This window comes from Hesperophylax consimilis, chromosome 20 (genome assembly GCF_061612785.1).
Source record: "Hesperophylax consimilis isolate HC1 chromosome 20, BYU_Hcon_1.0, whole genome shotgun sequence".
In the NCBI taxonomy this organism is placed as follows: Eukaryota; Metazoa; Arthropoda; class Insecta; order Trichoptera; family Limnephilidae; genus Hesperophylax; species Hesperophylax consimilis.
The window spans coordinates 26,862,062-26,887,523 of record NC_142855.1 but is presented as its reverse complement, the minus strand read 5'-3'; the positions used below and the strand labels follow the sequence as shown (position 1 = coordinate 26,887,523).

The window sequence follows — 25,462 nt, the reverse complement described above, 5'->3', positions numbered from 1 at the left end:
TTTATGCCACCATCAGTAATGCTTGAATATTTAATTTGATTTAAAAACGATGCAAAAGTTACAGTAAAATAATTGTTCCTCTTGGCGGCCAAAATACGCATTTATTTTGGATTTTGGTAAAGGTGGATATCTCCAGCCATAGCTCGTAGAACAGTAAATAACAGTTTTTTGTTCTTCAGGCTATGTTCAACAATTGAATAAATGGTTCGTTGCCAATTACTTAACATTAAACTCGGGCAAAACTTATTACATAATATTTACCCAAACAGACAGACAGTCCGGGCAGGTTCATATAAAACATATTATGTAACATTAAAACCAACAAGTAGATAGTCTGGGGAGGATAATATAAAACAGACTTAGACCCATTGGAAGTGGTCCAAAGAAGACTCACAACAAGGTGAGTAACTCTAGTTGCAGGTTAGTACAACACAGAGTTTATCATCTAATGGGGCGGTTAATTGACTATTTAGAGAAACAATTCACATTCATGAATAAAAAGAGAGTAATTGTGCGATAAAATTAGCAGTTGGTTAAATTTAGAGGTGTTAATTTTATTTAAACTGATGGCAATTCTTTACCTGCAACTAACTGTAGGTACTTGATATGTCCCTAGATATCTACGTGATTTGAATTCACAGAAAGACCAAATTGAACACGTGCGCCCGCATATGTCTCTGTGATTTTACACGCAGATTGAGGCGGCAGTTCGCATTATTAGACCTAAAATATTTAGTGAATAGCTTGGCCGGCAACCGCAATAAAAATTTAGAAAGCCAACTTAGAAATTCACCCATTAGTCGGCAGATTTAGCTCTAGACCCTCATCAAGTCGTAAATCTGAAATGGGAAACGTTAAGCCAGCGACCCAAGGGCAATTAAAACCTCCGCCCAAGGCTAGGCTGTTTTTTTTTTACTGTTTTTTTTTTTTTTTTATTCTATTTTATTTATTTTTTTATTGTTTTAAATAGGTACAGTTATAATGTATACATATTACAAAGTTGTTTTTTTTAAAATATCAGGAAGAGTAAAGTAACACACCTTTTCTTTGAGCAAAAGCTCGTGTTAAAAGGTGAGGAAACGTAATCAATTACCATTTTAACAATGTTATTATTTTAAACAAAGAAAAATAAAATACAGTCGTCAGACAATTGTTGTAAAAAAATAAATAGAAAAAAAGGAGGAGAGAAAAAAAGAAGAAAGCAGAAAAAAATGTCTATCTAAATTATTTTAGAGAATTATGATATTATTTTAAAAGTGTAATAATTAAAGGAATACTGCTGAATTATATTTTTAATTGTGTTTTTGAATTTCAACATTTTTTTTTGTAATCTTACATCTAGAGGTAATTCGTTAAACCATTTCACTCCATTAAATTTATAAAATGTTTGGGCTGTGGTGGTTTTGCAGCACGGGGAGGTTATAGAACCTTGCACATTTGGTATGTTGCTGTTTGAAAAAAGTGTTTGGTTTTTGTTGTTGAAAGAATCTTTATGAAATTGTAAAAGCGATGTTTTTTTAAGTGATTAGGGGATTTAAATTCTATAAATAATCTCATTGTGGGGTAATCATATGTCTTATTTAAAAAATAAACACTGTTTTTTGTGTTGAATGTTCCACCGAAGTGGTTTATACACTGCTTCACTGATATTAGAAGTGTTCACATGGGTTTCTGAGATTCTTATGAATGTTTGTATTCCGTCTTTAGCAATGGGTGCATCAGGAAACCGCTGGAGACTTGCTTATCTTAAGGTAAAGTGAAGCTAGGATAGTTTAGCTTATGTTAGATTATGTAATATTAATTTTGGTTAGGTTGGATTGAGTGTCTCACCGCCTCCGTCATTAGCACGGTGGCACTGGGGTGCACTAGGTAGCTTCCTGGACAAGCAACGGTGACTGCACCACCGTACGGGAACACCAAATACTCGTTGCCTTTGGTAGTTAGCAGAGAACCGTTGGAGACGTAAGCAGGTTGCGGCCGGGACGGATTGAAGCTATGAAGTGGGACGGAGCATCGGGCTGGAACCGTCAACAAATTATGGTTTTCGAAAGGCACAAAAAATTAAATAGGAACACACTGAGAGAAATTTATTCCTCAGGGCCTATGTCATCGATGCTGTGTGGAGGGTTTTTTGGAGGAGAGGAAGGAGCGAACGTGGTTCTTGAAAAGATCCATGTTGTAGGAGGGAGGAAACACAGAAGCAGGCAAATCGTTCCACAGCCAAGTTGTTGAACTCAAGAACGAGTCGTAGAAGCGACCCGTTCTCATGTGATAAATGTCAATGTGTTGGCCGCGCATGCTGAAGTAATCATCAGCGCTAGTTCCCCAGAGCATCTTCCATTGTAATTCCGGTAGAACGAGGTCAGCATGCCTACTTGACGCCTTTGCTCTAAAGATTGCGATCCGTTTTTTAAGATATTTGAATCTATGACCTAATCTACGGACCGCCCGTTTCTGCACAGAGTCAAGGGTTTTTTATAGGTATTTTGGAGCTCCAGACCAGAGGTGGATGCTAAATTCAACAGTGGGGGCACTTGACAGGGTTACCTCATGCGGTAAGAATAACTTTGTCTGGAGGGTCTTTCAAAAAAACGAAGGAGTGGAGCTTCTGAGAAGGAAAAACATATAATGTCAAGTGATCAGCTCAGCCACGGGGGCTCCATCTAGTTATCATAAGGTGTAAAGGGCCCGGGTATTATGGCGTGTTGCGCTACCTCCTTCTTTAGCCAACGTTTCGGACAGCGTTGCAGTGTTCATCATAAGGGCAGATGTTTAATCAGATTACAAGATTACTAAATAAGGAGGTAGCGCAACACGGCACAATACCCCAAAAACAAATCACTATAAACCTTTGCCGTAGGTCACACAAAGTGGTTCGTTGCGTTTGGTGATTTGACGAGGTGTGTTTAGGTCTTGGCGGCGGATGCGCCTGGGATCGGGAGAGGCTGGTTCAGGGAGACCCTTGTTTTACACCGCAGCGTCACTCTTGCACGCACTGATCCCTAGATTCTTACCAACCCCTTTTTCCTTTCATTAAAAGACGCCCCCACAGACCAACCTCTAAGATGACGTAGCCCCTGAGGAAATTATTTTCTTCAGGTCCTCCTGAAAAACCAACTTATCAATCACGTTATTGCTACCAACCTCGAACGTGTGGCAAACCCGTCGTGCTCTGCCTTTTGAGGTGCACCCAAAACACGAAATAGTCTTGAAATTCCTCCTCTGACAAGCGAAACATCTGTTCTTCGGGTGTCGGAAGGTTCTCGAAGGGAACTCCTTCCAGCTCCAAGGACCTGACAATTTCTGGCACATCGTATGTTCTCACCGATACCAGAAATGCCAATAAACATACCAAAATCAAAATACTCCTCGGCCACATTTTGTCAAAGTTTATCAATTTTAAATTTAATATCTTATTTTAATTAATGAATGGATAATTTTCAAAAGTCACTACAAGTTTCTGATTTTTTCTATTGATAGCCGATTTTCTTTTTTCATTTAAATTTTTCGCTAAAAATCACTTGTTATTTTAATATTTAGTTTAATTTTGTATTTGTCTTTGTCTTATCACAAATGATATTCTTTGAATTCACAACAAAATATTATACTTAATTAATTTTGCTTTCAAATATTGCGATTTAAATAATTTAGATAAAAACGATCCTCTGTACAACTGTAAATTTTGGGAAAATTATTGGACTTAAAAAACTTAAACGTCATCACTTATTTAATTTTGAATAAAGAAAACCATAATTTACTTAAAAAAACGTTTTCTACTTTATGGCTACTAGCAGACTTTACCTAACTTTGGAAACATTTAGAAAATAATGTTTTCTCATTCATTGGTTCCACCTACACGATTATATTGAGATATCAGATCTGGCAAAGGGAGATTTCATTACTAATCCTGATTCCTTCTTGTACAAGGATCTGATTGTTTTTACTTTAATTTTTACTCTCTGACTTGTACCCGGCGTTCTGGGGGTTAACTTTTGGAGATAGACACATGCCATCGCGGACTTCCAGACCTTTTTAAGATATACAATTCCGTAGTACATTATTTTGATGTATCTCATAAGTAGAGATGGCAAAATTTCGTTTTAACTAAAAACGCGAAAAAATATTTATGATTCGAAAATGGGGCATTTATAAGTTTTCTTTGCGTTTCAAGGCATTTGAAAGTGTTTCCAGTGATTTCTATTTCGCGAATTAACGCGAAAAACGTGATTTTGTCCGTATTTCAGCTAAATTATTCTATTTAGCGAAATAGGCACGAATTTCCCGAAAATACCGGGTATTAAAATAATATCTGAGAATTTTCAAAAAATCGATATTTACATTACGATTTTTTATAATTTTGTTACTATTTTATGTGTAAATATTTAATATTTTTGTACTGTAGGCTAAAATTGCTTTTTGACATTACACAAATTGTGCGAAATAAATTACGCCTATTGATGTTAAGTTGTGTTTTTGTTCGACCCGTACTTAGAGTTTCCTTCCTTATTAATTTAATATTAGAATTAATTTTTTACAATCTTTCACATGGAAATACTTGCAAATGAAGGTTAAACATAATATATTTTACCAAAAACTCAATATGCGCTAAAAACATTCAGGAAATACATTTTTTTCTATTTTGCTACAAAACGCTAAATTATGCCTCAAAATGATATAAAACGCTAAATTTCCAATTGTTAATGCTAAAAAATCTGAATATTAATGCTAAATTTTGCCATCTCTACTCATAAGGTTTAGCCAGAGTTAGCAATGTAGCGCCTGAAAATATAGATTTTTACGACTTGATTAAAAAACATCGAGTTTTCTCTACTTTCTACAAATAATAATAATAAAAATATTGGACAATTTTTATAGCGCCGCTTTTGTGAGCTATCACCTCAGGGGCGCAATATAATATGCATGTTTTATGTACATACATTTTCCGGAAGAAATTCTCTAAATGATAGTGAAAACGTCGCTCTAGTTCGTTTTTATGCAACAGACCATTTTTGGCGAAATTAAGTTGTATACAGTTGTACTCAGAAAGCATTAATTTATACGATACAAGTGAATAAAATCAATATGCATTTTTAATGTGTTTTTGTCTTAAGTCCACCAAAATTAAACAATACTTCGAGCGTGTTTATCCAACATCCGCACGTTGGCCAAAATGACCCTCATTTTTAAACCGGCCGTTAAATTACATTTCATATAAATGTATCCAACATCGAAGCCATATCTTAGCCTATGTGTGAAATGCTAACTCTCCGTTACGGGCGTATTACTCTAACAGACCAAACAGCCAATGGCAGCACAGCGGGATGACCACGTGATTGCTTTTATACCATACATTGGTTCGTTAGCGCAACAAAAGTAAATATCTTCACTTATGATTTTGCTTTTTACAAAGTTATTTTAGTGTCTTTCCGGGAGATTCCACCACACACAGTGCCTATAGATGTACACTGTAGAGAACGATACAATTTTTTCTTGGAAAATGCAACAGATAAATAATATTTCAATCATTTATCAGAAAATTGTATCAACTTATCGTCCGTTACAACAAACTCATAGGTGGTCATAATAAGATTTGGGTATTTCGAATGTTTTTTTATGTAACATTTTGTAAAACATGCCAATTTCTAAATTATGGTAAAATATCGTTTTTAACTAAAATTTAATCGCGCAGTCATTGAATTAATTGAAATCAAATAAATGAATTGAAATAAATGAAAAATAGTGAGGTATGTTTCTGAGAGTAGGACGAAATTAAACTTGAATTGAAAATGAGATCCCTAAGGCGTATGTACTGTAAAGGATCATGATAAAATATGTAATTATGAAAGAGTATCTGAGATGATTTTCGAATGCATCGTTCGTTGCTTGCGATGTAGTAAGGTTTGCTCGTTTCAGGATAGCTTGGACTGGATTTCGGCTGCCAATTGGCCGGTACCATTGTTCTTCAACATTATTATTATTTTTTCTTCAAAATTTAGATCAACTTTTAACGTCCTCAGATGTCCGAGCTGTGAGAGAGTAGGAGCTGCTTCCGAGAATATTATTACTGTCTTTTTTACTATTTTCATCTTTACACTTACCGTGCATCTCATTGAGAATATAATAACTGTCTTTTTTACTATTTTCATGTTTACCATTACCGTGCATCTCATTGAGAATATTATTACTGTCTTTGTTACTATTTTCATGTTTACCATTACCGTGCATCTCATTGAGAATATAATTAGTGTCTTTTTTACTATTTTCATGTTTACCATTACCGTGCATCTCATTGAGAATATTATTACTGTCTTTTTTACTTTTTTCATGTTTACCATTACCGTGCATCTCATTGAGAATATTATTACTGTCTTTTTTACTATTTTCATGTTTACCATTACCGTGCATCTCATTGAGAATTTTGTGAATAACTATGTGGTTGAAATCTTTAATTACAAATGTTTTCCGAAATTTTTTTATTGCAAGTCAGCATGTTGTTCGTCAGAAAACTTTTTTGAGGCTATAAATAATTGCAATAAGATCATGAAAACTCTTTTCCCCACTCTTCTGTGAATTACAACTTGTGTCAAAAAACCTTTCGAAATTGTATTTGTTTCATTCGTACCGTGACAAAGGTGTACCTTCACGGTTAGTCAGCATGTGATTTGTCAGATTACCCTTTTGAGAACATGCACTCAGAACATGAAAATGGTTTTTCTCCACTATGAGTCATAATGTGTTTTGTCAAACATTGTAGCAGTCATTTCCTGCCCGCTACAGTGTTTTAGCAACATTCAGTGCCCATCTCTAATTTACAGCTGCTAGCTATGGCAACTCTGCGACAACGAGGGACGGGCTCGCGGTCAGGACAAGCAGCTCGACAATTCAGTATTCATTTGGCTGCGCTTCCGGGATGTCGTGAACAGAGGGGAGACACGAACCTCGCCGATGAGCCAACTCCATTTACGATCGAGGATGACGCCGCAGTTAGTGTTTTTACCTTTGGTCATCCTTCGTTCTGCATTTAAATAACAGCTTTGCTTACCGCATCGCTTGGCGCCCATTATTACTTATCATCAGGTTAGTTTTACATTAAATGTCACCATCCATTTGTCGCTCTCAATGCAATTTTTAAATTACCAATCGTGCATTCAACCTTCGGTTGTTGCACACGCCTGAGTTATTTGTCATCAATCAAAAGAGTTCTCATGTTATTTAAAGGTTAATTATAAGATGTAGAAATAAATGTTGTATTTTGGGATTCATTTTCTCCTTGCTTTTATTTAATACACTTTTGGTACATCCATTCCTGAGGTACTCATGCCCTTCACCTTTATAATCTCGTTTCAATACCGCCCAACGTGGCAATAACCTTCGTTTCAACATCCCTTCGAAAAACATGAATAGTTGCACTCAGAACATGAACACGGTTTTTATCCACTGTGTCACAACCTGTGTTTCGTAAAACATAACTAACTAACTAACTAACCATCAAGATTTTTCTTCGCAGGGGGAAGCAGAGAGGACGGACCGCCAAACAACTCAGTCTTGGCCACACACTCATATTCATACATCGTCTCATAGATATTATTGTATAATTCTGACTCTTGACATGGCCCGACTCAAGTAGGTACCTGATTCACTTGGTCGTGTCGTGTCTTCCTCGGGCGTCCCCGAATTCTGCTACCATTCACATTTGTATATAAATTCTACTTACATTCCTTTCTTCGTTCATTCGCTCTACATGCCCAAACCATCTAAGCGTGACTTTCTAGATCTTACTCATTACTCTTACATCAGCCTAACCCTCGTTATTCCTTACATCCTTAGAATAGTTGTACTAAACACATAAAAACGGTTTTTCTCCAATGTGAGTGAGTCAGCACGTGTCTGGTCGGAGATCCCCATTTGTACTCGGCAACATATTGTAGCGATAGTAACTAAAATGTTCGGAAACGTTCTTTGGTGCAAATTGAATAGCATGGGAATGTACTAGAACATACCGTAGGTACTGCCCATCTACCTACCCCCTGGATGATTTTCGATGCATTCTCACCGATATAACTCAGGCAGTCTACTACATACTTATCTTTAATGAGCTAATCAAAACAACTTAATCCTTTCGCCCCGCGATTAATTAAGTAATGCTTGCTTGTGTCTGTTATGATTAATTACTTTTGTGATATATATAAAGTATTGTCAAAATTTATTCACAACAGTTTTATCCCGGCAACAGAATGAATCTATTACAAAATGTTACATAGTTTAATTTCAACCCGTTAATTATTAGGAGATCAAATTTGGTCCTAAACATCTATGAATTTGGTTTCCTAATATTTAAAGGGTTAACACCGAACACATCTTTAACCTTCGCAATCTTTCGTACAATAATCTGTGTATATTTATACCTCCCCTAAGTGAAGGATGACCTGGCTTCCCTGGATTCCACGCCGTCCCCGGTAGATCCGTGGTTCCGTCACGGGTCCGTTCCCCTCTACCTGAATCAAGTTTTCGTTCGCCGTCCGTTGTTTTAGTATTTTTCTTAGACTAATAAATATGTAAATGAGTTTTCTTAATATATTAATGATATTGTTTATGTGAGTTTTCCACTTAAGGTTACTATCTATTGTTACACCTAAATATTTAATTTCATTTTTATTTGTTATGCATAAACAGGAATTGTTTTGGCAAGTAAATTTTTTTAATATGCATTTTTTTAATGTATTTTAATATTTAAGGTAACAAAAGGGTTTTTTTTGTTTATACTAAATTATATAATTTGTTTTTTCAATATTTAATGTCAATAAGTTTTTATCAAACCATTCTTTTAACGTATTGATATCATTGTTAGCAATTATTTCAAGTTCATTCAATGAATTCGCTTGAAATATAATTGCAGTATCATCTGCATATGAAATGAGTTTTCCTGTTAATGGTAATTTAAAGATATTATTAACATATAATATGAATAGAAGAGGACCCAAAATGGTGCCTTGTGGTATTCCAAAGTCACTAGTGTTGAGTTCACTGAGAGTGTTATTTATTTTTTCATTTTGATTTCTAGAGTTTAGGAAACTTTCTATCCACATTTTAGCATTATCTATAATTCCTATTTTGATAAGCTTGTTCAGTAATTTTTTGTGACTTATGCTGATGAAGGCTTTCTTTAGGTCTATGAATATTGCAAGAGATTTTTTGCCTTTGTCTAGTGCTTGATGTATTTTTGTTGTTAAATCTATAATTACGTCCTGTGTGGTTATTTTTGTGCGAAATCCAAATTGTTGGTCACTCAATATATTATTAGTTTCAATAAATTTTAGAAGTTGCTTTTTTGCTACCTTTTCAAAAATTTTAGAGATATTTGATAATATTGAAATAGGTCGGTAGTTATTAACTTCTTTAGCATCACCTGATTTAAAAATCGGTGAAATAATAGTTTTTTGGTATACATATGGAAAGATTCCCTTTTTAAGACTATCATTTATGATATGTGTAAAAGTTTTTTTCAAAAAATTAAGATTTTTTTTCAGAATTTCAACGGTGATCCCATCAAAACCTGGTGCGGACTTAGTTTTTAGGTTTTCTATTATAACCCCAGTTTCTTGTTCAGTTATCGTTTCGAATGTTCTTACCGTTTTATTTGACGAAGCTACTGGAATTTCTGATGTGATGGTATTATCTATGTTGTTAGTTATTTCGTTTGCGAGATTTTTTCCGACATTTGAAAAAAAAATATTGAAAGCATTCGCACATAGTTTTGGGTTATCAGAAACTTTCATCATATTATTGTTAATGTGTAGCTTTAAAATTTTGCTTGTCTTTCTTTTTTGATCAATTATTTCATTTATTGTTTTCCAAATTTTTGACACTTAGGGTTAATATCAAGAATATAAGATTAATATTTTTTAGTAAGGAAATTACATGCAGTGTTTAGTTGAATTACAAAACAAGGATTTTGTGATAGTAATATTTCACTTCTGGTTAAGTAGTGTACGATTTTTTTTCCAGAAAGTTAAAGTTGGCAATACTGAAAACAATATACTTTAAACAGTTAATAAAATGTTAACTAAAATATTTCGTCAACTTACTTTTCACAGCTTTTCATTTTTTAAATGTTTTTCTTCTATAGAAGCAAGTGCTTGTGATTAAAAAAGTGGTGAACCTCAAGATGAAGAATATATAGTGTTTGTAATCAATAATTATTTAAGGAAATATGATTATTACAAAAAAACATGTAAATAAACAAATTAAAATTTATATTTATTATAATTAATAAAGAAGTTAGTAAAATGACATGGTTCACAATGCTACAACTGAGCCACTCGACCTTCTTCTATTTTATAGTCTTAATTATAATGTTTATATAATCGAGTTGAAATATGTGCACTTATAAGTTATAACATTTATAGTTATATCGTGGCTATCATCGAAAAATAATGGAGTATATTATTGTCACAGTAATAATCTGAAAGGCTCAAAGGTACAAAGAATAAAGCATTAAAAATCTAAGACAACAAACACAAATGAAATATTATAACCATATTCCAAAAATTAAATTAACAATGTTAATAACAATTCACACATTTTGCTTTAATTTGAGAAGATGTCTTAAAAAACGAATATAAATATAATATTAAGTGAGAATAATGGGTATGTTTCAGTTTTATGTACCTTCGGTTACAGTGCATCCGCTGTCGTTAAACGAGACTTTGATGATGAATAAATATATTTGTTTGAAAGATCAGTTTCATCGTTCAACATCCCCGGCTCGAGTTCACTGCGAGAGTCAGCTAATTGATTGCGATGTAGAAGAGTTTTATCATTTCTGGCTATTAAACCAGGATAGCTTGGTCTGGATATTGAGTATCTTTTTTGCGAAATGTCAGTCATTTGTAGCCGGCATTATGGTTCTTCAACACATCCATAGTTTCGTTCTTGTTGGCCGTATTTTCACTTTCTCTTCAAAATGGAGATACACTTTTAACGTTTTCAGATGAACGAGCTGTGTGAGTCAGAACTGCTTCCAAAAAATATTAAATAAAATTAAGCTTCTTAACCTTAGCTTTACTAACGATTGAAAATTATTTCGTGTGTAGTTCGTTTTACTCCATGGTGTTTAAGATTGTGTCAGAGAGACCATTTAACAAAATTAATAGTTGCACTTACAACATGAAAAAGGTTTTTCTACACTGTGAGCCAGCATGTGGTTCTTCAGGGTGCCCCTTCGAGAAAATGAATAGTTGCACACAGAACATGAAAAAGCTTTTTCTCCACAATGAGTCAGCATGTGCCTCGTTAGATCGCCCTTTCGAAAAAATAAATTGTTGCACTCGGAATATGAAAAAGGTTTTTCTCCACTGTGAGTCAGCATGTGGCTCTTCAGACTGCCACTTAGATAAGATGAATAGGTGCACTCAGAACATGATAAAAGGTTTTTCTCCACTGTGAGTCAGCATGTGGCTCGTAAGATTGCCCCTTCGAGAGCATGAATAATTACACTCAGAACAGGAAAAAGGTTTTTCTCCACTGTGAGTCAGCATGTGCCTCTTAAAATCGCATTTTCGATAAAATAAATAGTTGCACTCAGAACATGAAAAAGGTTTTTCTCCCTTGTGAGTAAGCATGTGTTTTTTTCAGCGTGCCCCTTTGAGAAAATGAATGGTTGCATTCAGAACATGAAAAAGATTTTTCTCCACTGTGAGTCAGCATGTGGCTCGTAAGATTGCCCTTTCGAGAACATGAATTATTGCACTCGGAACATGAAAAAGGTTTTTCTCCACTGTGAGTTAGCATGTGGCTTGTCAGAGCGTACTTTCGAGAACATGAATAGTTGCACTCGGAACATGAAAAATCTTTTCCTCCACTGTGAGTCAGGATGTGATACTTCAGTTGGCCACTTCCAGAAGAAGAATAATTGCACTCAGAACACAAAAAAGGTTTTTCTCCACTGTGAGTCAGCATGTGCCCCTTTAGATGGCCCTTCCGATAAAATGAATAGTTGCACTCGGAACATGAAAAAGGTTATTCTCCACTGTGAGTCAGCATGTGTTTCTTCAGCGTGCCCCTTTGAGAAAATGAAGAGTTGCATTCAGAACATGAAAAAGGTTTTTCTCCAATGTGAATCAGCATGTGGCTCGTAAGATTGCCCCTTCGAGAACATGAATAATTGCACTCGGAACATGAAAAAGGTTTTTCTCCACTGTGAGTCAGCGTGTGCCTCTTTAGATTGCTCTTTCGAAAAAATAAATTGTTGCACTCGGAACATGAAAAAGGTTTTTCTCCACTGTGAGTTAGCATGTGGCTTGTCAGAGCGTCCTTTCGAGAACATGAATAGTTGCACTCGGAACATGAAAAAGCTTTTTCGCCACTGTGAGTCAGCATATGGCACTTCAGTTGGCCACTTCCAGAACAAGAATAATTGCACTCGGAACATGAAAAAGGTTTTTCTCCACTGTGAGTCAGCATGTGCCTCTTTAGATGGCCCTTCCGAGAAAATAAATAGTGGCACTCAGAACACGAAAAAGATTTTTCTCCACTATGAGTAAGCATGTGCCTCTTTAGATGGCCATTCCGAGAAAATGAATAGTTGCAGTCGGAACATGAAAAAGCTTTTTCTCCACTGTGAGTCAGCATATGGCACTTCAGTTGGCCACTTCCAGAACAAGAATAATTGCACTCGGAACATGAAAAAGGTTTTTCTCCACTGTGAGTCAGCATGTGCCTCTTTAGATGGCCCTTCCGAGAAAATAAATAGTGGCACTCAGAACACGAAAAAGGTTTTTCTCCACTATGAGTCAGCATGTGCCTCTTTAGATGGCCCTTCCGAGAAAATGAATAGTTGCAGTCGGAACATGAAAAAGGTTTTTCTCCACTGTGAGTCAGCATGTGTTTCTTCAGCGTGCCCCTTTGAGAAAATGAATGGTTGCATTCAGAACATGAAAAAGGTTTTTCTCCACTATGAGTCAGCACGTGGCTCGTAAGATTGCCCCTTCGAGAACATGAATAATTGCACACAGAACATGAAAAAGGTTTTTCTCCACTGTGAGTCAGCATGTGTCTCGTCAAAGTGTCCCTTCGAGAAAATGAATAGTTGCACTCAGAACATGAAAAATGTTTTTTTCCAGTATGGGTGCGTAATTGCCTTTTAAAATTCGACTTATGAGAATGGGAGTAGGTACAATGAGGAATAGATAATTGTTTTTCCAAAGGATGCTTCTTGAGATCTATCGAAAAAAAAAAACGATTATAAAGGCTTAAAACGACTTAATATCTACACTTGGCGTAAGAAAGCACAGAAATTGATAACAAAATACGATGGCAGAATTGTTAATTTTCAGAAAAAAAAAGTGTTTTTACCGGACTGGACAATTCTTTCAAAGCGTTCTAAGCATTCCTTTTTTACATCCGGCAGGTCTATGTCAATTTCCATACAAGAGAATCCCCCATCATTATCTTCTCGGCGTCCGTGTTCCTCCTTGACGGTAATAGTCTCCACATTAATGCAAGCTATAAAACAACAGGTACGTACATTGATCATCGATGTTAAACTCTTTTAAAAAAGCTTAAAATAGAAACAATAAAATAAATCATTGATTAACCCTGCAGAAGTGAGAAATAAGTGAAGAGAGTTCAAGGTTAATTTAAGAAAATTAATACGAACGACCCCGAATGTCCGCTTCAGAAGGAATAAGCATTTGCTCCTGAGTACCTTCAGTATGGAGTTGTTGTTTTAATTCAATAGAATGATGTTTTCTTCCATCAATATGTATTTTTAACGAATGAGGATGAGGTGGAAACTTGAGGAATCGAGCACTCATTGTAGGCATTGGCGGTTTCTGTGATCGTAGGGTATGGTCACATCAAACAAATCACAAATAAACTCTTCAAAACAATACATATTTTTGTAAACATAAGAAATATATATAAAATAAAACAATGGAAAACAATATACTTGTTACGTTGCCAATCATTTATAAAATATGGAATAAATGCTTGGAGAAGAGCAACAAACTGGGCTATCGATTCATTAGAAATCGCGCAGAAAACGACCTGAAAGGTCATATTAATCAAATTTCATTACATAAAATAATAAAAACTATGCGTTTCACACAAAACTTTGGCTGTTTCCGGCAAAGATAAAAAAAATCTGGTAAAAACTAAAATAACTGCCACTAAAGAGGACAACGTTAACAAACATATAATGTTCTGTCGCCATGGCAATCCGAAATGGACTTGTATTTTTATTTTTTTATTAAAGAAAAAAACATTCCCGGGTTACGAATAACATGAGAACATTTGAAAATCTCCAACTATCACCACAGTAAGCGGAAAAAGTTGCTTGTGTTGTGATGGAAGACTTAGCCAGCCGAGGTATTGAACACACTACGCCTGGGTGGGACCCAAGCGCGATGTCAACTCAGCCACCGACCGGTCTATTACAATTTATTTAACATAGGCAATGAAACTCACTGGCTGTCTGAGTACTTTCCGCATATCGCAAGCATTCCTTTTTTACATCTGGGAGGTCGAAATCCATATAAGTGTACGGCATTTCACCTTCGCCTTCTTCCTGGGGCCCTGGTTCCGTTTTGATGGAAACAGTTTCTGGATTTACTAGATCCATGGCACCGCTGTCGCAGGGTTTGATAATTGGTAATCGCCCAAACAAAAATATATACCTGAAACAAACCTAGTTGTAACGTAATCCTATGAGCACACGAAAGCATTTTAATTATCGATTAATCAACAGATATGAAGTGTCAACTTCAAGGTCAAGATAGTCAGAATATGTATCCCTTATTTCAAATATCAGTTTCATATAAGATATCATTGTTTTGACAGAATATTCCAAGCAAATAAAATTTAATAATATTATATACAATACAATAAGTTGAAGTAAATCAGAGATCCCGGGTCCTTGCACAAAAGCATTAATTCTTAAAGATTGACAACTCGACCTTCTATAGAATTGGTTTGTTCATGATTTTAACCTTAGATCTGGCAAATTTTAAGACAACCTGGCATCGGTGACGGCCCACCACACCATCGACAAAGAATAGAAGAAATTTCAAAAAAGGCGCGACTATAGACAATATAATTCTGCTTCGGAACCTACCGAAAATTCAATTCATTAGCCTAAAACAAAAGTGAAATTTCACCCAAGACCACAAAGTCCCATCTGACAAAGCGCTGTCTTAACCATAACTGATCAGCAAACGCAAAACACAATCGGACATGAAATTGTAGGATTATGCGTGACTATATCTACATTGTCAACATCACACGTAGTGCACATCACTCTAAACTTTTCCCTTACTGTTCTAAAAAAAATTCACGCGTTCCGGTGCTGTGTAGTCAATACACATCTCAAAATCAGCGATTTATTTTCTGAAAAATATTAATATTCATAGTTAATCGCTTCTGTTTACTATCCAATGGAGCGACCACGCAAAATAAATAATTTTGCCTCGATTGCTCGAGATATCCAGACGATATTTTTTTTAATTTTTTGCCCACATTAAAAAAAAACATAACTTAGAATTTTTACATGGAGTAATACAAACTTCTTATGGTGCTATATAGCCAATGAGTTAACTTGTATTTTGCCGTTTGTTTCATTTTTGTAGGACTTATAGAAAAATTATGAACAAATCGTAAAGTTTATAATCGCGCGAATCCTGCGTGTTTGTTACTTTGAAACTGCCGTGACAGCTACTTTTTCGAGTCAACATTAAATATTTCTGTATGTTGTCTGTGGTATACTTGATAATGAAAGGTACATGTCTATGGCAAACGACTTGATTATAATCGTAAACAGTATATCAGAAATCGCAGGTGAAAAAAATATTTTAAAGAATTTGATCACGGACTGTCCAAATGTAATGAACTAAATTACTACATTTAGTACATTTAACACACTGAAATTGTATTAAATTAGAAAGATAATTTCATTGTCTACAATAACGTCAATTACCAACAACAATGATTTCAATTTTTAACTAATTGAATAGTATAATACGGACAGTCTATTTTACAATGTAAAAATCGAAGCGCCGCGCCGCTTTTTATATAATTGATTTCTAATACTGAATTTTTATGACCATGTTTTTATATTGGATTGTAAAACATGAAACAAGGTTCTTAATAAGATATATATCATATCAATACATATTACTTATCTTTCAGAAAATACTTTGTAAATTGCTTAAATTCCGTGTTATTTTGACATTTTTCCTCAAGCATACGTGATTTGACAGAGTTTGCTCAGTACACACCGGGTGAATTAACCCAGCAATGTTTATGATGATGGTTATGAAACCTTTCATGTCAAACTTGTAGGAGCTTAGAACGGTAATTAAAATCTTTATTTAATTTTCAAAAACCTGTTAATGAAAAATATGAGAATACACAGATCTAGGAAATGAGATTAAAAGAATTTGGCATTCTCAAACTATAAAAATATTTCCATTTGTTATTTCCGCTACCTAGAGCTCTCTTATTAAAAATGTAGGCGTATTAGATCTATCAACAAAAATTATATATAAGGATGCAAAAGTCGGTCATTTTGAATACATGTGGGATAACGAAAGATTTTTTAAATATTTATGTTGAGGGATCAGTAGGATTTATATGCCCTGTTAGGAGTTTTACCAAGCCGAACCCTCTGATATGAAAATATCTGGAGTCGGTGAATTATTTTCCCATTTGATCTCTGGTGAGATGACGTGTTGTTCTTGTATTGTTTTGTATTTATTTTGCTTATATAATGCAATAGCATAATGTTGATTGACTAGATGATCATTTGTGGAAAAGTGTGTGGAAGGGTTTAGTATTTCCTAAGGGGAAGATTTAACCCGGACATAAAATCGAAAGTTTGTAGAAAGCAATCACTTTGTGGTTTGATATATTTAATAAAATACGTTTAGTTTTAAAACCACAAGAAGTAATGATTTGTACCCTGAAAATGTTTGAGTAAAGCGAAACCGGTCGGTTTTAAAAATTATCAAAAACTCGTGGTTTTAAAACAAAAAGTATTTTTATTTTATTTTATTAAAATCTTAGTGATTTTTATACATAAAAGTTGGATTTTGTAAAAAAATAGTTGGGAGGGAAATAAATTATGCAACAAACAATTTATTTATTTATTACTTGCAATAAAAATAATTAAATTTTATATTGGTTTCATATAATTTAGGAAAATCACTATATAGTATCATTATGCCTCGTTCCAGAGTGATACTCTCGCTATCGCCCTGGTGACAGACCACCATTCAAAATTGAACATTGCTTGAAATGGTTTCATTATGTATAGTGACTAGATCTAAAATAGCCACTTTACTATATATAGATAAATTGAAAAAACATTTATAAAATGACAAAAACAAAACAAGTAATGTGTACAATATACAGGGAAAAACGAGAATCAATGATCAGAATTGAAATATACATATCTAAACCTCCACCAAACCTTCTCCAAAGGACCCCGAAATCGAGCCTTTGGGGGTTAACCGTTGGGGGCTTTGTCGTAACAACATTTTAATAAGACGTAAATATGCGGAAAGAACCTGGAAATAATGCGGAAAGATCTGTTCACTAAACACAAGTGAATAGCCAAGTACTTCATCAACTTCATCTTCCCCTATCTCCTTCCATAACTTCTGTCTCACAACATCCCCCAATCGGAGATGCTATCACACAAAAAACCATCAGGCGACAGAATCGATCGCATTGCCTGCCTATCATCCTAGTCTTGTCTCCTAAGTTCTATGGCCAAAGCGGGGTGAAGTGCATTGCTAAAAATTTGAGATGGTTCTGGTAACATGCATAAAGTATCCTCGTTGCTCACTCCGTGGTCGACGTCGCTTTTTTTAATATTTTTTTATAGTGAATACCTCACAAGAGTCCCAACTGCTCCCGTCTGGAGCCAGTGAGACTATGGCATCCCCAATTGGGGGATGTTGTGAGGCTGAAGGTAAGTGGGGAAGGGAAAGAGGAAGGCTACGCTTGCTTCATCGTCCACGTCGCTCGCTTCGTCGTCCACGTCAATCGTGCGGCTATCCTCCATGTCCGTTTCTGAAACAACTGAAATCAAAAATTTATTTAATGCGTCTATTTTTCAATTACGGTCCGCACCCGGTAGAATGTTTAAAAAAATAAACTCAACGTTTTCAAACGCAGACACTTCTTTGTAGAGTGGGACGTCCACCCACAGCTCGCTATCACCACCCCACCGCGGTTCATCCCGTGATGTCCCAGGTAAGGGAGTGAAGGTAGCGGGAGATGTCAACCATGTTGGGGGAACTGGCGAAGGTAATGTTGCTGGTGTCCCTAGTGAAAAAGGTCACCCTTTTCTCTCCGGAGATGGAATTCTGAAAGAGATGGAATTCTGAAAATATTTACATTAATCACATTAACGGATTTTTCTCACTCACGCGTGAACTGAATCTTTAAATAGCCAGGTAAAATAAATAAAAAATCAACATCAGTGTCATGGACAGCTCCAGTTCTACCTCACGTGTACAGTGCACATATAACCAACGCTAATCAAACTCACTCTCACTGTTGCAGAACACTCAGGAAAATAATATTGTATCATGCATATTTAAACACGTTCACTTACTTTGTTTTGTTTTTCTTGGTGGCGCAGTGGGGAGAAGGATCCGCGCCGCCTGCTTCTGGAACTTTCTGCATTCAAATTCCAGTTGGAAGGAAGCAGACTGGGCCATTGCTGCCTTTTGGGCCCTGGCGCGATCCTCTCTCACCATTAGTAAAGCTGGATCACTGTAAAAAATATATGATACCACAACACAGATCAACAGTGAAATAGCGACTTTAAAAATATATAAAAAATACTGACACTCCACAGTCCACTACATATTTTATATTCAAAATACTTATATTTTCTAAAATACTACATACAAAAAAATATTTAAATATTTTTTAATAATAAAAAATATTAAAAATAAAATATGATAGCAGAACACAGATCCACAGTGAAATAGCGAAATTAAAAATATAAAAAACTATTAACACTCCACGGTCCACTATATATTTTATATTCAAAATACTACATTCCATAAAATATTTATATATATTTTAATACATTCTGTTGCGTGTCGTATCTTGTGATTGTCCTGTTTTATTTAACTTCAGCCAAGCCTAAACTCTTTCACTTTTTCATATTATAATCTCGATGTGTAGAGCCTTTTATAATATCTTTTTCTGTCTGTGCAACCTTTGATGTTAAATATTTTTGTCTATGGCACGTCATAGTGTAATATTGTCATTAATTTCGCGACTCTAAAATCTTGTGTCTGTAGTCACGTCAAATATTGTTTGGTTATAAATAGCTTGTTGTGATCCAGATACGATTCAATTCTACATTATCATTCATTCAACATTCATTATCAATAAACTCTCGCTTCTCTTTCTAAGTTTTAAAGTCTACCCTCTTCTTTGTGACATATTAAACGTATCAAGAAAAAACACAAGTGTTTTTAGCCCAGTCAATGAAGGGAAAAAAAGACCCGATGTCGGAACTAATTCCCCGGAAGCTGAATTTTTCACAGATGTTAGTAGACCTTTAGGCATGTATTTTTACAAAAGTCCCCGACTTTCCCAAATTTGGCGAGCGCAGAGCTCCCGAAGTGAGATGAATTCGTTCGTTGACTTCTTTTTTGAATCCTTCCCAGTCCGCATCCTTATAATTGCGCTGTTTTCTGGGGGTCCTTGAAGTTGTGCCGCCTATAGTGAAGCTCACGGGCAGGTGGTCCGATGACAGCTCGTCTTAACATTTTTCTCGAGTACGATATCCAATGTACTCGGATATATACAACAATAATAACAACAATAATACCGCTGTACAGAAACACGCTGTGAATTTCGTTCCTGTTTAAAATTAAATAAGTAAATATTCTAAACGTATTTGACAAAAAATAGTGCACTAATATATACGGAATTGCAGTAGCAGTGTAGTAAAGAAGTGACAAGCTGTACTAGTACATCTGTAATAACCTAAATCCGAATTAAAAAAAAAAAAAGTTTGCTCTCAAAACATTTAATAAACAGCGATTACTCGGTAATAGGCCAGTGTTGAACTCAGTTTGTGTGTGTGTGTGTACGTGCTACGTCGTTCGACCGGCGACCAACATCGTCCACGCAGGGCCGCTAAACCTCTTACCGCTCTACATTTCGAAGCAGTACCATGGACACCAGTGACACCTTTTCTTTCATCTCTGCGGCAAACCAAATTATAAATTCCTTACAAAATACTATAATGGACCCAAGCAATAAGTTTACAAAAGAACCAAATGGGGAAATTGTCACCAAAACTCACAGAACTGCTAGGGAATATAAGCCTTGTTACTACCAAAATGGGCTTTCTGGAGAATAATTAACCTGCAAATTCTGATATAAAAAAACAAAAAAATATAAAAAACAAGTACAGTATCTTAATTACTCCAAAAAATAAAGATACATCAACAGAAATACAAAATAAAATTCAAAGGCACTTTAAAACCAGCCAATTAGGAACATGCATTGAAGGCATTAAAAAAATTTCCCAAAATCGAATTGTAATAGATTGTGTTAATAAAGAAGACGCTAAAAAACTACAAAATTTAATTTCTAAATATCTACATGATATTGACTGCAAAGAATTAACAAAGAAAAAACCAACAATGATATTCAAGGGAATTTTCAACGACTTTATCAAAGAAGATTTTACTGACGATATCTTGGACAAAAATGAGGATATCAAAATTGTAACGCAAGAAACAGAAAAAAAATCTATTTTTAACATAAAAGCAATAATTAAAAACAAATACAATGACACCTCCAACTACATAGTAGAAGTAGACAGTACAACCAGGAAGATTCTATTAAATAAAGAAAAAATAAACATTGGCTACCAGCGAGTTACGGTTGGCGACGCCTGCCCAGTAATACAATGCTACTTCTGTCAACGCTACGGACATAAATCAAATAACTGCAACCAGAAAGAGAAAAACAATTCACCTTCCTGCTCGCACTGTGGAGCTGCTCACTTGTTCAAAGAATGTGCCTCGACAAATCAACCGAGGTGTGTAAACTGCACTTTTCAAAATGACAGATTTCAACTGTCATTTCCTACCAATCATAATGCGAATGATAAAACCAACTGTTTATATTATAAAAAAATGCTGGCATTCGCACAACAGAAAATTGAATACTAATTCAAGGTATATTTTTCATAGTAACTCATGTTTATTGTCAATATATTATGCATGTACCTGCACTTTCAAAAATTTAAAAACTAACAAAATTAATAATGCTATGACATATGCTTTAAAAAAACATGATGCTTCTTATCAATCTCCAGTATATAAAACAAGTATACTTACTGTTAAAACTGAAAATTCTAAGAAATATCCAAAAATGATACTAACAATTAAAAAAAAATGTCCATAATCAAACGGACTGTCAATATTACAAAAAAATACTTGCTCTTACGGAACAAAAATTGGAATATTGTTATAAATTTTAAAGATGTCTATAAAAAATATCTCATGTCTATTCTCAATGTCTTACAAATACGCATGTACTTTTGAATATCCACAAGATATAAAAAATAATAATTCTATAGTCTATACATTAAAAAACCGACAAATCTTTCATCATTCTACATACTTTAAAGTCAGGATATATGTATTTAAACCAAAAAATTTAAATCATTCTCTATATTGAAGATAAAAAACCTAAATATTTTCTTCATGATAACACATCTCTACTTACTACACTTTTATGTTTATTTTTACAATACATTACATCTACGTTCTACATTTGTATATTCCTACCAGAAAATAGATAATACAATAACAATCCACAACTGCATTTATCGAATGCTAGTAAATTACAGAATACTAAAGTCTAATTATAGATATATTGATTTGTCAAAATTATTATTATATACATTACTAACCCATATATCATGCTGCCAATATTCTATATGCAATAAATTTCTACACTATATGTTCACTTGTACTATTGATATATTCTTACACACGCTATTTTTATTGTAATTATTATAAAAAGAAGAACGAATCAAATTAATTATTGCTGTCAATTAAACAAACACCCACTATGTCTCCGAGTATTATCTAAACATAAAATAAATCTTATAGAAAAAATAAAAACCTACAATTTTAGATATGAACTGAAATCGAGCAAGAATAGTGTTACACCAATTATGAGCATTATTACTTATTCATTTACTCGTAGAATTTTATATACATATTTTATCACACCTAAATAAATACAATGGAAAATTTTAACTTAAGCGAAATTGATAAAAATCTAAATATAGAAGAATACGTATGTGAATCAGCCAGTGAATGCAATAAGATCTATGACAATATAATAAATAGACTAACAATCTTGCACCTAAACATTAGAAGTATAAATAAAAACATGGATGAACTTTTGGTATCCCTAAATACATTATGTTCACAGCCAGATTTCATAATACTATCCGAGGCGCACATACATGCAAACATAAATATACCAATCATCCCAAACTACAAAAATTACAATACAAATTATCAGATTAATAAAAATAGTGGAATTGTAGTATACGCTAAAGAAAAATTTACTGATATCAATATTACCGAAATACACATATGCAAAGCAAACTGTTTGTCATTAAATTTTGTTTTAAATAATATGCCATTCAATATAATCGCAATATATCGAACACACAGTTCTGATGTACCTTTATTTATAGAAGAATTAAAAACAATACTATGTAACAAAAACCATCTAAATTGTATCGTAATAGGTGATTTAAATATTAATATTGGTCCTAATAACCACTGTAAAAATAAATTAGATTATATAAATGCTATGAACGAAATGAACTTTATATCACGTGTAAATAATTACACAAGAGAATTTGCAAACCAATCGCCATCATGCCTGGACCACATATGGAGCAATATTAAACACACAGAAAAAAATAAATCTATTATATGGAAAAATGATATAACAGATCACCATACAAATATTTTTATTTATTATTTCAATAAAAACTTAGGATTAAATGACTCTAGAAAAAATATTATACATAAATATGTAAAATTAAATAATAAATAAAGTAACGAATCTTGGTCCTCAATACTAAATTGCCAAAACCCAGACATGTGCGCAAACTTCTTTGAAGAAACTTTAAATGCTCATATCGCAGACTGTACAACTTTTATAAATAATCAACCAAGTTCTAAATTAAGGCAAATCAAACCATGGATTACGCAAGGATTACTCATATCTATCCGGAAAAAAGAAAAACTTTTCATAGACACAAAAAAAAACCCTACCAATAGCCAAGTAAAAAACGAATAAAAAATATTCCGGAACAAACTCATTAAAATTATCAAAGACACAAAAGAAAAATATTACAGGGAGAAAATAATCCTCTCAAAAGAAAACCCTAAAAAAACATGGAACACTATAAATGAAATAATGAATAAAAATAATAAAAATAAGTCTACAATAAATGTCATAAACAATAATGGAACTAAAATAAATGCTACCCGTGAACCAAAAATGTGCGCAAATATTTTCAACAAATTTTTTGCTTCCGTCGGTCAAAAACTTGCATATAAAATTGACCAAAATTATCAACCTGAGGACATACATGAAGATAAAATAACAAATAGCAATCTTTCAATTTTTAAACCGACTTCAGAAAAAAATATTGAAAACATAATACAATCACTTAAAAATGGTAGTGCGCCAGGATACGACGGTATAACTACAGAAATCTTGAAAAAATACTGCAATTTTCTAACCAAACCGATTACGCATATAATTGATGTAAGTACTAAATACGGAATATTCCCGTCTAACTACAAAAAAGCCATTATAATCCCAGTATATAAATCCGGAGATTCATAAGAAGTAAACAATTACCGCCCAATATCCTTACTATCCAACATTGCAAAAATACACGAAAAAGTAATAAAAAACAAATTACTGATTATACAGATAACCAAAAAAGTATTAACCCTAGTCAATACGGTTTCAGAGATAAACTAAGCACACAAGACGCAATTGCAGAATTAACTAAGCTTATTTACAAAACATTAGATAGAGGCAAAAAATGCTTAAGTATATTCATTGACCTCCGTAAAGCTTTTGATAGTGTCTCACATTCAAAATTAATTAATAAACTAAATGATATAGGAATTACTGGCAAAGCTAAAACATGGTTAAAAAGTTATCTCTATCAAAGAACTCAACAGGTTAAAGTAAACAACGAATTAAGTGAAATAGAAAATATAGATTTTGGAATTCCACAAGGAACTGTTTTGGGACCTTTACTATTTATATTATATGTAAATGAACTTTTTCAACTCCCAATAATTGGAAACATCATATCTTACGCAGATGATACAGTGCTAACTATTGAAGGAAATTCATGGAATGAGGTCGTAGTATCATCTAATAATGCAATAAATATCGTTAAACTATGGTTTGACGAAAACTCATTGACACTGAATGTCGAGAAAACCCATTTTATACCTTAAAGCCTAACAGAGAATAACTCAAATGTGAATCTAAACATAAAAATTCACCAAAGAAATTGCCTCCTTAAATTCACACCCTGTAATTCAAACTGTATAAACATTAGTAGTAAAAAAGAAATAAAATATCTTGGAATAATCATTGATAATAACATCAAATGGAAAAGTCAAATAAATTCCACAGTAGACAGAATGAGAAAACTAATCTAAATATTTTTTAGACTAAGAAATATTGTATCATTAAAAATACTAAAAGATATTTATTATGCACTGGCGCACTCTGTCCTACAATATGGAATCGTGGCTTGGGGGGGGTGCATATAAATCATCCCCAATCCCACTGGAAACTATTCAAAAAATACTAATAAAAATCATCTTAAAAAAGCCATATTACTACCCAACTATAAATGTTTTTCAAGATTTCCCGGTTCCCCCACTTACAAAAATTTATGACAAAATTGCACTTCTACAAATACATAAAGATTTCTTTAGTAAAAATAATTTACCACAATTGAATATTAGCAAAAGAATAATATCTGTTGGAGGACTAACCGTGCCACTAGCACGAACCACAACAGCACAGCATCACTATATATTCAAGGGTGTAAAATTATTTAATAAATTACCCCTTGTAATGATCTACCCTTTCTACTTCAAACTTTTCCTTCTCTTCTTTCTACGATAAATTTTCCTTAAGTCCCGTAGGTAACTTTTCCATAAGGCTTTGGTTATATATATATATCCGGGGTAGGAAGGTCCTCCCTGCCGTCTTTTCTTTATTACACACCCCTTCAAGTGTGTACATCCTAGTTTGTCTACGTGACGTACGACCTTGAACGTACTCATTTCACGTGACGGTTCAGTATAAAAAGGCTTCACCGAACGTTGTGTTGGTTTTTTGTTTCTCG

The 25,462-nt window shown here is 33.9% G+C and overlaps 1 protein-coding gene across 1 annotated transcript; it reads right to left on the bottom strand.

Moving 5' to 3' along the window:
• Positions 1-815: 815 nt before the first annotated feature.
• On the bottom strand, positions 816-14,943 carry LOC149414459 (uncharacterized). Its single transcript, XM_089644180.1, has 7 exons — positions 14,877-14,943; positions 14,467-14,675; positions 13,354-13,503; positions 13,038-13,220; positions 3,145-3,303; positions 1,831-2,018; positions 816-839 (listed from the first exon to the last, which is right to left on the bottom strand). The coding sequence occupies exons 2-7, from the start codon at positions 14,618-14,620 to the stop codon at positions 816-818; spliced, it is 858 nt and encodes a 285-aa protein (XP_089500306.1). The 5' UTR covers positions 14,621-14,675; positions 14,877-14,943.
• Positions 14,944-25,462: the final 10,519 nt, after the last annotated feature.